At 34.2% G+C, this 16785-nt stretch overlaps 3 protein-coding genes across 3 annotated transcripts; all 3 read left to right on the top strand.

Annotated features, from left to right (window-relative positions):
• Window positions 1–389: 389 nt before the first annotated feature.
• Window positions 390–2684, top strand: LOC18610189 (cytochrome P450 CYP749A22-like). The gene is made up of 5 exons (XM_007045713.3): window positions 390–729; window positions 820–1043; window positions 1195–1427; window positions 1570–1948; window positions 2062–2684. The coding sequence occupies exons 1-5, from the start codon at window positions 447–449 to the stop codon at window positions 2500–2502; spliced, it is 1560 nt and encodes a 519-aa protein (XP_007045775.1). The 5' UTR covers window positions 390–446; the 3' UTR covers window positions 2503–2684.
• Window positions 2685–5956: 3272 nt separating this feature from the next.
• LOC18610188 (cytochrome P450 CYP749A22-like) lies at window positions 5957–8422 on the top strand. The gene is made up of 5 exons (XM_018115631.2): window positions 5957–6335; window positions 6415–6659; window positions 6819–7051; window positions 7218–7596; window positions 7707–8422. The coding sequence occupies exons 1-5, from the start codon at window positions 6047–6049 to the stop codon at window positions 8133–8135; spliced, it is 1575 nt and encodes a 524-aa protein (XP_017971120.2). The 5' UTR covers window positions 5957–6046; the 3' UTR covers window positions 8136–8422.
• A 2644-nt stretch (window positions 8423–11066) lies between these two features.
• LOC108660941 (cytochrome P450 CYP749A22-like) lies at window positions 11067–13484 on the top strand. The gene is made up of 5 exons (XM_018115630.2): window positions 11067–11447; window positions 11564–11808; window positions 11967–12199; window positions 12365–12743; window positions 12854–13484. The coding sequence occupies exons 1-5, from the start codon at window positions 11159–11161 to the stop codon at window positions 13280–13282; spliced, it is 1575 nt and encodes a 524-aa protein (XP_017971119.2). The 5' UTR covers window positions 11067–11158; the 3' UTR covers window positions 13283–13484.
• The last annotated feature ends 3301 nt before the right edge of the window (window positions 13485–16785 follow it).

The following is a 16785-nucleotide window of genomic DNA, read 5'->3' as shown; positions in this document are numbered from 1 at the left end:
CCACGTAAAGTTGACATGTCAACATGTCATTGTCACATCATCAAATTAGTACCACGTGACATTGTCATGTTATCATGTTGATGCCATGTGATATTGTCACATCATCATGTCGATGCCACATGGTATGCCACGTCATCATTTCAACTCCATATCATCAAAATGTGTCACGTTATCATCGACATCATCCTTTTTAACGGTAAAATTAAATTTTTTTAAAAAGAGGGACTAAATTTTTAAAATTAAAAGACTAAATTGTTTTAATTTTGAGTATTGAGATTAAATTGGATACAATTAGAGATTATATGGACTAGATTGTTCTTTTGACCAATTCTAAATCGCACCAAATGAAAAGCCGGCTTTTACATATAAGCAAAATGCCTTCAGCCCTAAACGTGCATAAAAGCAAAGAACCACAACACCTCAAATGTAGTGGATAAGAGAAAGAAATGAACTCCATGGGAAAGCTTTTAATCCTTGTCGCAGGTTCATTCTTCCTTTACTTCCTCCGAGCTCTGCTCAAGGCCTTCTACAACTACTGGTGGATTCCCCACCGGATACAGAATATACTGAGGTCACAGGGAATTAAAGGACCTCCGTATGAGTTTATCCATGGAAACAACAAAGCAGTTGTCGAAAGTATAAGGGAAGCATCAAGCAAACCTATGGCCTTGACACATGATATATTTCCCAGAGTGCTGCCTCATATTTACTCCTGCATCAACACATATGGTGAGACATGATGTCATTTTCCGCTAGGATTTCTAAGTTCTGCTTCCAGGAAGAGATTTAACTCTCTTTTTTTCTGTGTTCTTTGATTAGGGAAAATTTATCTTAGTTGGAATGGAGTTCGAGCTCTGCTGGTAATTACAGAACCAGATCTCATCAAAGAGGTGCTGAAAAATAGTGAAAAAGCTTTTCCAAAGAGGAAAGTTACATATTTCCTTAGCAAGATACTGGGGGACGGGCTTGCTACGACCGTAAGAGAAAAATGGGCAAGGCAAAGGAAATTGGCCAATTATGCTTTTCATGGGGAGAGCTTGAAAGTAAAACTTCCTATGAAAACCACTGTACTATAAGTTTTTGCTGTCATAGGCTTGGTGATTGAATTATTTATTGTACTTGGAACATTTGCAAACTAAAATTTTGGTGATCTTCCAGTAGTGATACTTACAAAGTGGAGGATGGTTTTGGCAGAACATGACTCCAGCAGTAATTGCTAGCGTTGAAACAATGCTACAGAAGTGGAAAGGCCAGGAAGGGAAGGAGATCGAAGTGTTCCAGGAATTTAGATTATTGACTTCAGAAGTGATATCCAGAACAGCTTTTGGTAGCAGTTACCTGGAGGGCGAGAAGATTTTTGAGACGTTGATGAAGTTGTCAGTAATCGCAAGCAGAAATCTTTATAAAGCCAGGATACCTGGCATCAGGTAAGCTCCTCTAAGCTTTACTCTGGAGACTAATAACCAGAAGGCTCTATTTTATGCATAAAGCTGTAGGTCTGAGAGGATTTTTTTTCTTTCTATCCTAGTTTTTTCCATATATAAGGCAGACTTTGGTTTGCTTTTGCAGCTACGTCTGGAAACATGCTGATGAAATTGAATCGGAGAAACTTGCAAAAGAAATACATGATTCTGTGATGAAGATTGTTAAACAAAGAGAAGAGAAAGTAGTGGCTGGAGAAGCTGAGAGCTTTGGCAGTGATTTTCTGGGATTACTTCTAAATGCCTATCATGACTTGGACGAGAAAAACAGGCTCTCCGTTGAAGATTTGGTAGATGAGTGTAAAACATTCTACTTTGCTGGACAAGAAACAACTAATTCCTTGCTCGCATGGACAGTCCTGCTTTTAGCAATCCATACAGATTGGCAAGAGAAAGCAAGAAGAGAGGTGATTGAGGTATTTGGTAATCAAGATCCACATCCTGAAGGGATTGCCAAACTAAAAACTGTAAGCAAATTTCAAGCTCTAACCACTTTAATAGCATGCACTAGTTTTGAGCATTCAGGGTATTAAACAGGGAATTTATAATTTGATACCTTTTACTTCTAATCTGTAAACAGATGACCATGATCATCAATGAAACTTTACGATTGTATCCTCCTGTAAATGGCATCGCAAGGAGAGTTGGAAGAGAAGTTCAATTGGGAAAGCTCATGCTGCCTACAAATATAGAGTTCAGCATCCCGAACATGGCACTTCACCATGACCCTGAATTATGGGGAGATGATGTTCATCTTTTCAAACCAGAGAGATTCGCTGAAGGGATTGCCAAGGCTACCAAACACAATGCGGGTGCATTTATTCCCTTTGGAATGGGACCTCGATCTTGCGTGGGCATGAGCTTTGCGATCACAGAAACAAAGATGGCTATCTTCATGATTCTGCAACGCTACAACATTGCCCTCTCCCCTGCCTATGTCCACGCACCCTTAGCTCTTCTCACACTTAGGCCACAACATGGAATTCAGTTGTTGTTTCATTCACTGCCTAATGATGCTTAAAGTACACAGCTGTTAATCTCCGAAATGGTAAAATATATAATCAAATAAAAACTGATGATAACCAGTTCCAAGTTATGTTCTCCCATTTAACTGTATTTACCAGCCATGTATGATGATATAAGTATTAGGGATTTCATGTATTGGCAACAAAGAAACAAGATTATCTTCTTTTGAGTACTAAAGCCTGATATATCCCTGCTCTGCTCCTAGTAAACAATCTAAGGCTTCTCAGCTTTGAAATTCTTGTAGCAATTTTGTGAATATCATGAACCAAATAACCTCATGGCATGGTGAATAAAAATCTTAAGATAAATACCAAATTTATCACTATATTATGGTTGAACGTTGAATCTTGCAATTGTGTTTCAATTGCATTAAATTTTGTCAGTATACGTTTATTTTAAATATTTTTGTTTTACTTATTTTTGAATAAAAATAAAGACAAAATATTTCATTTACAGAGTTTAATGGAAATAAAAATTATGATAACAAAATACAATACAATTAAAGTGTAGTGACATAATTCAGTTTTTTTTTTTTTGTGAAAAATGTTAATGAACTTAAGCAGGAATGTCCAAATTAACCATTAACGAGACAAGGTTACATAGCATGCATACAGCAGACAAGGGTAGTTACATTGGGACAAACCACAAAATGGACACCTTTGAGCAACCTGAACAGCTACGAACCAACAATTGTTGCTGATTAAAACTTGGGAATTCTGCTAGCAATCGTATCACTTCCACAATTTGACAAACTTGTGATCATGACTGGCAGAAGAAACCTGCCCTTTTCACAGGGGATACAGCCAATGCAGCTATTACTCCTTCATGAGCTGACAAAAGCCATAGCCTTATTCTCCGTCATATTCCATGAGCTAACACAATTCAGTATTGAATCATCTTATAATGATAAATTTGGTATTTTTCCTTAAAACCCTTTACTCGACAAAACCAGCTGCATTTAATACGTAATTCCAGGCAATATATTGATAGCATTTCAATCATTAGTATAATATTCCAAACAAAAAAGTTTCAACTCTGTCTGCGCATGGATTTGTATGTGAATATCTTTTAGAAGTAGACAGTAATATGGCCTTGGAAATTCCCTCACCTGTCCCTTGTTCGCCAGCCAATCATCAGAAACCACATCACAGCAACAAGACAGTATGCTACTGGCCTGCCTCCTGATTTGTAAGTGAATATTTTTTAGAGTTGGCAACCGCGTCGTTTCCAATCAAGTCATTTCGAGTTCAGATGACAACGTTCAAATCAATTTAAATTCATATACATATTAAATTAAAATGAATATTGATAAAATTTGTCATTTTTAATATTAAATTTAGGTTATTACTACTTTAAGTTGGAACTTTCAAATTAAAATCATTTGAAGTTTAAATCTGTAAATTTTTTATCAATTCAGATTTAACTGAATTATAATTCAGATTTTTTTAAAATAAATTTTCGAATTCAAATTCATTTATCACACCTCCATATATACACCATTCAATTGTGTCATTCTTTCTGTTTTCGGACCCTTTGGCAAATCCTAGAATTTTGACATACTTGAGCACTCTTATCAAGTTAAGTAAACCAAGAAAACATAACTCAGATTGATTTTAAGAAGGATCAATGACTTTAATAAAGAAATTACATATACAAGGAATCAGCAATATGATATCTTTATCTTCCCTATCTGTAACTTGTAAGATGTGACATTGGCAAAGGTAATCTAGGTTGTAACTAATGTAAATTTATGGCATGTTCTGCCTAGTAATGTAGAAGCTTCTCACAAGAAATGAAAGCCATTGTCTTCTCAGTCTCGACAAGTATATACTGGACACTTCCTATAGATATATTGAGCCTGATTAGAATCAAAATTTAGACTCGATGACACTTTCAAGTTAGGTCTAAGGCTCTAAGCTAAGATTTCAAGTTGAAAGCCTAGCCCCAACCTTCATTAGCCTTAAGTTGAGCATTGATCTTCTCATGCTCAACAAGAGAACTTGGAGAAGAAAAACTCTTGGAAGCCGATGCGCAATCTTTGTTGGTGCAAATAAGGTTTTGATGAAATTTAAGGAATACACAAAATTGACTTCAAGACATAATAGACATTATCTTTAAGCCTTATTTCGCCCTCATCATTCGCTATGCAAAAAGAAAATAATATAAATAACCTTAGAGGTATAATTAAGTCAACGTCTAACTTCATTTTTACACTTTTATAAGAATAAACCGCTAGATACACCCAAAGATTTGCAAAGTTGTTCAAACTTAAAACTTACTTTCTGTAGCAAGTAGATTATAAAGAATTTAGATTTCTTTGATAAATGATGAAAACTTAAGTGTTTATATTTATTTTCAAAACATAACACTTCTATCTCTGTTGATTTTTCTACACTTGTCTTATTTGTTTTGATGTATCAAAATGGTTAGCCGTAAGTCTTTTAAATAGGCTTGCAAGTATCTCTTCTTCGAAGTTACAACCTTTTCATCAAGACACCTCTTTATCTTAAAGATACCTTTGCAATTTGTAAAACATAATCCTTAGATAAAAGTATTGTTTCAAAAATCATCTAATGAGAGAATAATCATTCATTTCATAAAACATAATTTTTGAGCTACAATATGAAAAAATAACTTTTCATATATAAACTTTTTAACTGTGATGTTTTTCAATTGTCTCATAATTTCTGGATTCAGAGATGGTTTTCCAATTATCACTTTATTAAGAAATATAACTATTTATATGAAAAACCTACTTACAATCCAATAGTTACACTGTTACTTTCTGTGACATAACCTTTAAGCTTAACATAATCTTTTATTATCTGACATAACTTTTGAGCTAAAATAAATATCCGTTATGTGAGAACCTTTTATTTTGAAATTACACCAACAATCCCCCACCATTTTTAAAAGTTTCAAATACCAACAACTTTGAGAATTTTGTTCATAAATAAAGGTGTCTCACAGATTTGAACCTTCACTTAATGAGTGTGATTGATTCTAGTCTAAATTGAGTGGTTGACCAAACATTGAACTATCGATTCTTTATTTAACTAATCAAATCATTCAACTTACCTTACACATTATAAGAACCAAACACTATATACCTCGAGATGAAAAATATAAATTAACACTTGCAATCACCATATGATCTAATGGTTAGTACCCAAGACTTGTAGGTTGACCACAAGTGTTGGGTGCCCATCCCTCTTGAGATCTTTATTGCAAGTACCTTTTTAGACTTTTGCATGAAATTTTTATCTCATACTTTTCTGACAGCTGTGTATTTAATTAATCCCTACACCTATTTTGCAAATGGATTCTCCCTTTCATAAATTGTTTGGCAACTAACCAAATTATGGTAAATTGAGGGTGTTTGGCTGCCTATGTTACCCACTTTAAATAAATTGTTTGAATATATCAATAGATTAGACCATAATTCTAAATGCAAAAGTGACCCGATTTTAAATGTCATAAATCTGATACTCCGGGAATGAACTCATCGGAAAATCTATTTTCCTTGTCAGGTTCTGCAAATGACTTCCATGGCAGCAAATCTATCAGCCCTTCTTACAGGCTCTCTGTGCCTGTATCTGGTCATAGCTCTGATCAAAATCCTACACAAGTATTGGTGGACACCACTTCGGATACAGTATGCAATGAATTTGCAAGGAATCAAAGGACCTCCTTACAAATTCATCCATGGAAACAACAAAGAGACCGTAAAAATGAAACACGAAGCATTAAGCAAGCCTATGGCTAGTTTATCACATGATATATTTCCCAGAGTCAATCCTCCTGTTTATTCACGGATCAACTCATATGGTAAGATTAAATTCCCCCCTTTAGTTTTAAGACCCTTTTCTAAGAACAATTTAACCTTCTCTTGTTTCTGTGGAAGTAGGGAAAAACTACCTTTCTTGGGGAGGTACTACAGCTCAACTGTTTATCACAGAGCCTGAGCTTGTCAAAGAGGTGTTGAAAAGTAGTGAAAGAGCTTTTCCAAAAAGGACAAGTAGAGAAAGGAAGAGGAATGAAGACGAATTCGCTCTTATGATACTAGGGGATGGGCTTGTGACATCCGAAGGTGAGAAATGGGCGAGGCAAAGGAAGTTGGCCAATTATGCTTTTCATGGGGACAGCTTAAAAGTAAACTTCTGATCAAATACTACAATTATTTTTGTTATAGATGTGTTGGTGTAAGATACTTCATAGTTATATCATCTTTTGTGAATTTTATGCATTAGAGAAGCACCAAATCCTGGCAAAGTATAAGTTACTCATAAGAGTGGGTGATGGTTTTGGCAGAGCATGACACCAGCAGTGATTGCTAGTGTTGAGACCATGCTGGAAAGGTGGAAACAATTTGAAGGCAAAGAAATTGATGTGTTTGAAGACTTCAGGTTGTTGACTTCAGAAGTCATATCAAGAACAGCTTTTGGTAGCAGTTACTTAGATGGGAAAAAGATTTTTGACATGCTGTTAAAGTTGTCTGTCTTGACAAACAGAAACCTGTTTAAAGCTAAGTTTCCTGTCATTAGGTAAGTTCCTCTTAAGGTTATTTCAGATTTAATGAGAAAGGAGACTAACTAGAAGTCATATTATGCCGCTTTTTCCCAAATGGTTAAACTACTCTTGTATAGCTAGGTGGATTTTTGTTTTCTTTTGCCTTCATATGTTGGTGGTAATTTTTTTTTGCTTTTGCAGTAACTTCTGTAAAACTGCTGATGAAATTGAATCAGAAAAACTTGTAAAAGGAATACACAATTCTGTGATGGAGATAGTTAAGAAAAGAGAAGAGAAAGTATTAAATGGAGAAGCCAACAGCTTTGGCACTGATTTTCTTGGATTACTTGTAAGTGCTTACCATGATGCTGACAAGAAGAACAGGCTATCAGGACAAGATTTGGTAGATGAATGCAAGACATTTTACTTTACTGGACAGGAAACTACTAATTCTGCACTTGCATGGGCAGTCTTGCTTTTAGCAATCAATCCAGATTGGCAGGAGAAAGCAAGAAGAGAGGTGATTGAGGTCTTTGGTAACCAAAATCCACATTCTGAAGGCATTGGCAGACTAAAGACTGTAAGCAAGTCTAATCATTCTGCTTGGACACATCACTTAACATTTAGTAGATTTAATTTTTGAAAATCAGAATAGATTTGATATGTTTATTCCTCTTCTGCTGCATACAGATGACTATGATCATTAATGAAACTTTAAGATTATATCCTCCTATAAATAGCATGGTAAGAAAAGTTGAGAATGAAGTTCAATTGGGAAAGCTCATCCTGCCAGCTGATTTGCATGTGGTTGTCCCAATCGTGGCACTTCACCATGACCCTCAGTTATGGGGAGATGATGCCAATCTCTTCAAACCTGAGAGATTCTCAGAAGGGATCTCAAATGCCACCAAACATAATGCAGCTGCATATATTCCCTTTGGATTGGGACCTCGATCTTGCGTCGGTATGAGCTTTGCAATGACAGAAGCAAAGACTGCACTTTCGATGATTCTACAGCGATACACCATTTCCCTTTCCCCAACCTACAGCCACTCACCATGTACCCTTCTTTTGCTTCAGCCACAACATGGAATTCAGGTAATACTTCATTCTCTGTAGAATGAAGCCTAGAGTTGTCAATGGAATAATGCCTTGTAGATCAGTTGTTTATAGAGGCTGCAGCCAGTAACTCATCCCACTCAGTCCTTGTTTCTATCCATGCAGTAGTAAATGATGGTATTGGAACTAAATGTTCTAGTAATCAAGTATGAAGAGGGTACTCCTCTGAGTACTATTTCCTCTTCTATTCTGATATTTTTGTAGATGTTGATTAGAGACGAGTATGATTGCCTTGTACCTTTTTTTCTGTAACAAAATTCTCCAAGAAGAAAATACTGAATTTTTCATTTCAACTCCGGCACTTCACCATGACCCTGAGATATGGGGGTGAAGATGTTCATGTTTTCAAACTAGAGAAATTTGCAGAAGGGGAAATAACTTTACCTAGATTAAGCATAAGTCTTGACTCCATCATTGGTAAAGATTAAAATTAGTTATAAATTTACCTAGAAAAAATTAAATAAAATGATAAGAAATCATACGCATACTACTGATTTATATTCAAAATTCACAGGGACTAGGTGAACCCGGGAACCAGCTCTGGCTTGCTCAAGATCAAGCTAATAAAACAAATTTGTAACAGGTTTGAAACAAATTATATCCAGGCAAGATAGTCTGAATCACGCTTTATGAGATGCCTTTAAAGGTTAAAAACATCAATCGTTTCAAAAGGAAAAGATGCATACAATACGAAATTACAACATATTAAAACTAAACCAAATGGTATAAACAGTACAGGCTTACACGGTGATCTCCCCTGTAATGCAACTATAAAATTATTTCCAGCAAGTTTTATGGGGAGTACAGTCCCCTGTTTCAGTTTATGGACAGAACACAGCGGCCATTTAGTCGAGTTCATAGGCCTCTCAAAACCCAATAAATGTGGACATCACAGTTTGCACACGATTAATCAGCATGAACTCCATTCTCAAAGATGCGCTATGATATATAACCAGACCTGTTAACAATGATATCTTTGCTAGTATTTACAACTGCTTTACAATTTTGACCAGCCCGCCCGATCAGGACCGGCAAAAAATTGCCAACATATGCAATATCAAAAAAAAAATTCTTTAGCAGCTCTAGCTCAATAGAATGCCAATGAAACAACAAAACTTGCACTGTTGTAACAAAATTTGAACCTTTGTTATCATTCAGTGACATTTTAACTCTGACATATTAGCTCAGGCACGGTAACACTGAGGTTCAACTAGCTGATATATAAACAAAAGGCTTATCCAGAGAGATTTGAAACTATGCCTGCGCATGGATTTGTATGTGAATATTTTATAGAAGTAGATAGTAATATGGCCTTGGAAATGTCCTCAATTGTCTCTTGTCCGCCAGACAATCATCAGAAACCACATCACAGCAACAAGACAGTATGCTACTGCCCTGCCTGCTGATTCAGACAAAAGAGATATACATAGAGTTGGCAAACGAGTAGCTTAGAATCAAGTCATTTCGAGTTCAGATGACAACGAGTTTGAATAGTTTTGGATTCATATCAATTAAAAAAAAAAAGAAGGAAAATTTACAAAAAAGAAAATAAAAAAAGAAAAAAACGTGAAAAAGATGAAATGTCAAGTGGCTTTTCTGATTCAAAGGCTCACTTCTCATCTTTAACCATCGCTCCCTTGCATGGGTCCCTTTTGTTCTTCTGCTGATGGTTCCCTTGTGAGTGAATCTATTCTTCCTGGATTCATTGGAAGCTTTTTGTTGTTGACTGAGATTTCCCTCTGTTCAGGTTTTGTTTGTTTTCTCTTTAGTTTTCCTTTCCTTGTTGCTTTGGGCTTTTCGATCCTGTTTGATTTGCTTTGGCTTGCCTTTGCCCTATTGGTAGTCAAAGATTTGTCCTTTCTGCTCTCCCCTTTCATGTGTTTGTTCTTAACGGGTGTTCCATGCTGCCCTTGCTGTCCGTGGTTGGTCGAGTTTTCTAATTTTGGTTGGACCAGGTGTTTCTCCTATCATGAGGTTTCTTCTTCCATTTGAGCTTCTCAAATTGTGGAGCTGCTCTTCTCTTTGGCTCTTCCGATAGTGGAGAGTGTTGGCTTTCTCTTGTAAGGTGGCTTGCGTTTTTCTGCAGAGTGTTTTTGGGGCATCCCTCCTTCTCGGAGCTGCTCTCGGCCTTTCCTCTGCTCAAGTGCGGGCTGCAAGTTTTCGACTCTTCTTCGCCATGGTCGATGGTTCGATGTTGTTGGTTTGTGCTCGTCCTGTGTCTTTTTTGCTGGTTGTGTTCGATGCATTGCAGGGGCTGCTTTCCTGTCAGCTTGTAGCCCAAGTGTGAAGGGCGTGCTGGCTAATTGGGGAGGCTGTTCCTCTAGTCTACGATAGTTTTAGGGTGCTCTTTTTTGCTTCACGACTGATGTCGGTCTCCTGCTTCTCCTATCCTTTGTATGTACTCGATAATTTTGTGTAGGTAGCCAAGGGCCGTAAATGCTTCCCCCCTAAAGTTTGGTTTTGGTCGGTTGATCCTTGATCAAGTGATGCTACTTTTTGCGTGAGTAGCAAAATTCTTTTGTAAGTGTACAGGCTTCACTGCCCGTTTATGCCATGAGAGTCTTTTGCATGCTAAGCTAAACACTTGAAACGACATGCTGGTGATGAGATAGAGGTTAATAAAATCACTTTTCAAAATAAAATTAAATTTGGATACATATTAAATTAAAATGAATATTAATAACATACTTGTTGTGTTTGACAATGGGTTACGGCTATTTTTCTGTCTGGACAGAGTTCTGTTCTGCATCAGACATAACGTGCTTTGACTGTTCTCTTTTCCCTTTTCTTTATTGCAAATTTTACTAATTTTCACTGCTCCTATTCGTTGAGTTATGTCCATGTGAATGTGAAACGTTGAACAGGCTGCAACTATTGGTCATGTGGTTGAATTTGACTATCTATAGCTTAGACCATAATTCTAAATGAGGCCAAAGTGACCGCCCTTGAAATGTCATAAATCTGATATACCCCGGGGAAATGAACTTTATCAGAAAATCTATTTTCCTTGCCAGGTTCTGCAAATGTCTTCCATGGCAGCAAATCTATCAGCCCTTCTTACAGGCTCTCTGTGCCTGTATCTGGTCATAGCTCTGATCAAAATCCTACACAAGTATTGGTGGACACCACTTCGGATACAGTATGCAATGAATTTGCAAGGAATCAAAGGACCTCCTTACAAATTCATCCATGGAAACAACAAAGAGACCGTAAAAATGAAACAGGAAGCATTAAGCAAGCCTATGGCTAGTTTATCACATGATATATTTCCCAGGGTCAATCCTCCTGTTTATTCATGGATCAACTCATATGGTAAGATTAAATTCTCTCCCCCCACACCCCCCCCCCCCCCCCCAATTTTTTTTTTTTTTTGCTTTAAGACTTTTTTTAAGAAACAATTTAACCTTCTTTTGTTTCCGTGGAATTAGGGAAAAACTATCTTTCTTGGGCAGGTACTAAAGCTCAACTGATTATCACAGAGCCTGAGCTTGTCAAAGAGGTGTTGAAGAGTAGTGAAAGAGCTTTTCCAAAAAGGACAAGTAGAGAAAGGAAGAGGAATGAAGACGAGTTCGCTATTAAGATACTAGGGGATGGGCTTGTGACATCCGAAGGTCAGAAATGGGCAAGGCAAAGGAAGTTGGCCAATTATGCTTTTCATGGGGAGAGCTTAAAAGTAAACTTCTGATCAAATGCTATAATTATTTTTGTCATAGATGTGTTGATGTAAGATACTTCATAGTAAGATCATGTTTTGTGAATTTTATGCATTAGAGAAGAACCAAATCCTGGCAAGGTATAAGTTACTCATAAGAGTGGTGATGGTTTTGGCAGAGCATGACACCAGCACTGATTGCTAGTGTAGAGACGATGCTGGAAAAGTGGAAGCAACTTGAAGGCAAAGAAATTGAGGTGTTTGAAGAATTTAGGTTGTTGACTTCAGAAGTCATATCAAGGACAGCTTTTGGTAGCAGTTACTTAGATGGGAAAAAGATTTTTGACATGTTGTTGAAGTTGTCTGTCTTGACAAACAGAAACATGTTTAAAACTAAGTTTCCTGTCATTAGGTAAGTCCCTCTTCAGGTTATTTCAGATTTAATGAGAAAGGAGACTAACTAGAAGTCATATTATGCAGCTTTTGCCCAAATGGTTAAACTACTCTTGTATAGCTAGGTGGATTTTTGTTTTATTTTGCCTTCTTATGTTGGTGGAAATTTGTTTTGCTTTTGCAGTAATTTCCGTAAAACTGCTGATGAAATTGAATCAGACAAACTTGTAAAAGGAATACACAATTCTGTGATGGAGATAGTTAAGAAACGAGAAGAGAAAGTAGTGAATGGAGAAGCCAACAGCTTTGGCACTGATTTTCTTGGATTACTTGTAAGTGCTTACCATGATGCAGACAAGAAGAACAGGCCATCAGTACAAGATTTGGTAGATGAATGCAAGACATTTTACTTTGCTGGACAAGAAACAACTAATTCTGCACTTGCATGGACAGTCTTGCTTTTAGCAATCAATCCAGATTGGCAGGAGAAAGCAAGAAGAGAGGTGATTGAGGTCTTTGGTAACCAAAATCCACATTCTGAAGGCATTGGCAGACTAAAGACTGTAAGTAAATCTAATCATTTTGCTTGGACACATCATTGAACATTTAGTAGATTGAATTTTTGAAAATCAGAATAGATTTGATATGTTTATTCCTCTTCTGCTGCATACAGATGACTATGATCATTAATGAAACTTTAAGATTATATCCTCCTGTAAGTGGCATGGCAAGAAAAGTTGAAAATGAAGTTCAATTGGGAAAGCTCATCCTGCCAGCTGATTTACATTTGGGTGTCCCAATCATGGCACTTCACCATGACCCTCAGTTATGGGGAGATGATGTCAATCTCTTCAAACCTGAGAGATTCGCAGAAGGGATCGCGAATGCCACCAAACATAATGCAGCTGCATATGTTCCCTTTGGATTGGGACCTCGATCTTGTGTCGGTATGAGCTTTGCAATGACAGAAACAAAGATTGTTGTTTCCATGATTCTACAGCGATACACCATTTCCCTTTCCCCAACCTACAGCCACTCACCATTTACCCTTCTTTTGCTTCAGCCACAACATGGAATTCAGGTAATACTTCATTCTCTGTAGAATGAAGCCTAGAGTTGTCAATGGAATAATGCCTTGTAGATCAGTTGCTTACAGAGGCCGCAGCCAGTAACTCACCCCAGTCAGTGATGTTGATTAATTTGTCCTTGTTTCTATTCATGTAATAGTAAATGATGGTATTGGAACAAAATGTTTTAGCAATAAAGTATGAAGATGGTGCTCCTCTGAGTACTATTTCCTCTTATATTCTGATATTGTTGTAGATCTTGATCAGAGATCAGTATGATTGTCCAGGCATATTTTTTTTCTGTAACAAAATTCTCCAAGAAGAAAATACTGAATTGTTCATTTCAACTCCAGCACTTCACCATGACCCTGAGATATGGGGTTGAAGATGTTCATGTTTTCAAACCAGAGAGACTTGCAGAAGGAGAAATGACTTTGCCCAGATTGAGCATAGAGCTTAGCTCCATTATTGGTAAAGATTGACATTAGTTATAAATCTGCCCGGAAAAATTTAAATGAAATGATAGAAATCATACTAAATTATGGCATACTATTGATTTCTATTGAAAATTCTATTTATCTACAGTACAAGGACTAGGTGAACCCTGATATATCCTAGCTCTGCTCCTAGTAAACAATCTAAGGCTTCTCAGCTTCTAAATTTCTGTAGCCATTTTGTGAATATCATGAACCAAATAACCTCATGGCATGGTGAATAAAAATCTTAAGATAGATACCAAATTTGAATCTTGCAATTGTGTTTCAATTGCATTAAATTTTGTCACTGTTATTTTATTTTAACTAGTTTTGTTTTAGTTATTTTTGAATGAAAAATAACGATTAAAGAATGTTATACTGAAATATTTCATTTATGGAGTTTAATGGAAATAAAAAGTATGATTACAAAATTCAATACAATTAAAGTGTAGTGTCACAATTCAGTATTATTATTCTTTATTATTTTATTTTTTTTTGTAGAAAATGTTAATGAATTTAAGCAAGAATGTGCAAGTTAACCATTAACGACACAAGGTTGCATAGCATGCATACAACAGACAAGGTTAGTTACATTGGGACAAACCACAAAATAGACACCTTTGAGCAACCTGAACAGCTACAAACCAACAATCGTTGCTGATTAAAACTTGGGAATTCTGCTAGCAATCGTATCACTTCCACAATTTGACAAACTTGTGATCATGACTGGCAGAAGAAACCAGCCCTTTTCACAGGTGATACAGCCAATGCAGCTCTTACTCCTTCATGAGCTGACAAAAGCCATAGTCTTAGTGTATGTTTGGTTTAGCTTTTTTTCAGTTTATCTACCTCTTAAAAGTAAAAGTTAAGTCAAACATAATCTTTTGATAAGCTCTTAAAAAAAGTAATTTTTTTTTTAAGAACAAAATTAAAAAAAAAAAAGAGCTTAAAAAAAAGCTCCGAGGATGAGCTTTTTCTCCTCTTCTTTTAAAAATACAAGAAAATTTTTATTTTTATTTCAAAAATATCCTCATTTGTTAAAAATAATTACAATATTACCCTCTCAAAAAAAAAGAAATATTTTTTATGATAATTTTAACAAAAATTATAACTTATAAAAAAAATTTACCAAACAATTTTAGAATAATTTTAAAAGTTATTATTTTTCATAAGAACTTCATAATAACTTTTAAGTTAGAAAAAAGTCAGGCCAAACAGGCTCTTATTCTCCATCATATTCCATGAGCTGACACAATTCAGTATTGAATTATCTTATAATGATAAATCTGGTATTTTGCCTTAAAACCCTTTACTTCGTTGATAACTAGTAGGGATGTCAACGGGTACCGACCCGATTATACCGGGTTAGGATACCCAATAAACGGATTCGAGTAGGATTCGGATAGTGATTTCACTACTCGAATCGGGTTCGGGTATCACTCTTAGGGTACCCGATACCCGAACTCAATTATATAATATTCAAGTCTGCAGGTACCCGTCCCAAACCCGTTTGTATATTTTTTTATTGTTTAAATAATTGAATAAAACTGATACTAATTGGATTCAAATCCAAGTAAATAAGAAAGACACTCAAAGTCTGTACCATCTTGACCAACAGTTTCCTTTATTAAATATTGACAAATATATTAAAAAAATAGTAAGTTAAATTACTAATGTGATTATATGAATATATATAAATAAAAATACTATTAAATTATTAATTATGTTTAAATAATATGAATATCATATCATATTATAAAGGAATATAATTACTATTATATATATTTTTAATAAAAATGTATTTACTTTTTGTTTTGGGTTAAGATTACAAAAATTATAACTTATAATATATATATACTTAAAGAGAGTCTTTGAGTTTAGAATAGTTTTGGAATCTAACTATTTTTCTAATTTCATGTAATTAAAGACAAACTCATATAGTTAATTAAATTAATTCATTAAACTATGATTATTAATTAACTTGAAATGTTTTTAAATATATATTATATATATTGAGTAATATTATAAGAAATATAATTACTATAATATATATATACTAATACTTTTAGTATATATATACTTTAAATATAAATATATTTATTTTTTATTTTGTGTTAACATTATAAAAATTATAACTTATAAAATTATTAATTGTAATATATACATATATATACACTTTATAGTATATAACTTTTAATGTCTTTTAACACATACACTTTATATTATATATTATGCTCATTTATAAAAAATATAATTACTATTATATAAATTAATTACTAAATAATATATATACCTTTGTTTATATAAATTTATAATATATAAACTTAATTATCTAAAAAGAAGTTGTGAGATTAGAATAGTTTTGAAATTTAGCTATTTTTTTAAATTTCATGTAACTAAGGACAAATTCATATAATTAATTAAATTAATTAATAAAATTATGATTATTAATTAAATTGTAATGTCTTTTAATATCTATACTTTATATACATTGGGTTCATTTATAAAGAATATAATTATTATTTTGTATATACACTATAATACTTTTAGTATATATACTTTAAATATAAATATATTTATTTTTTATTTTGTGTTAACATTATAAAAATTATATTTTTTGTTATTTAAGTTTATGTTATTTGTTTGGATATTTGTATTTAGTTATTTAAGCTTATGTTATTATTTGGATATTTAGGTATAATTATATAAGTTTATATCGTTGTATGGATATTTATTTTTAATTATTTAAGTTTATATTTAAGATCTTTATTTTTGATTATTTAAATTTAAATTTTATTATTTTTATTTTTATTAATTTAATTAGTAGTTAATTTTATGAAATACGTAGAGAAATATTATTATATATGTATACGGGTTTAAGTAATTGGATAAGAAGATTTTAATAATTTTTTTAATCTGATCGGATTTTTAAACGGGTTAGAATAATTATAAAGTAGTAAAAATGTAATAGGGTTAGGGTAATAATTTTAAAATTATTTGGGTAATTAATAAAGTTAAGGTAATTAATTTTTTATAAGATTAGGGTTCGGATACTTCGAAAT

This window comes from Theobroma cacao, chromosome 2, assembly GCF_053813885.1.
Source record: "Theobroma cacao isolate CCN51 chromosome 2, ASM5381388v1, whole genome shotgun sequence".
Lineage (NCBI taxonomy): Eukaryota > Viridiplantae > Streptophyta > Magnoliopsida > Malvales > Malvaceae > Theobroma > Theobroma cacao.
This window is presented reverse-complemented; position numbering and strand designations above follow the sequence as displayed.

Bases quoted from the DNA above. Each gene is read 5' to 3' on its own strand.
- LOC108660941 (XM_018115630.2), top strand. From the start codon at position 11,159: ATGTCTTCCATGGCAGCAAATCTATCAGCCCTTCTTACAGGCTCTCTG. The intron at 11,809-11,966 runs GTAAACTTCTGA...TGGTTTTGGCAG, and splicing joins TTCATGGGGAGAGCTTAAAA to AGCATGACACCAGCACTGAT. The intron at 12,744-12,853 runs GTAAGTAAATCT...TGCTGCATACAG, and splicing joins GCATTGGCAGACTAAAGACT to ATGACTATGATCATTAATGA.
- LOC18610189 (XM_007045713.3), top strand. From the start codon at position 447: ATGAACTCCATGGGAAAGCTTTTAATCCTTGTCGCAGGTTCATTCTTC. The intron at 730-819 runs GTGAGACATGAT...TTCTTTGATTAG, and splicing joins CTCCTGCATCAACACATATG to GGAAAATTTATCTTAGTTGG. The intron at 1,428-1,569 runs GTAAGCTCCTCT...TTGCTTTTGCAG, and splicing joins GCCAGGATACCTGGCATCAG to CTACGTCTGGAAACATGCTG.
- LOC18610188 (XM_018115631.2), top strand. From the start codon at position 6,047: ATGACTTCCATGGCAGCAAATCTATCAGCCCTTCTTACAGGCTCTCTG. The intron at 6,336-6,414 runs GTAAGATTAAAT...CTGTGGAAGTAG, and splicing joins TTCACGGATCAACTCATATG to GGAAAAACTACCTTTCTTGG. The intron at 7,052-7,217 runs GTAAGTTCCTCT...TTGCTTTTGCAG, and splicing joins GCTAAGTTTCCTGTCATTAG to TAACTTCTGTAAAACTGCTG.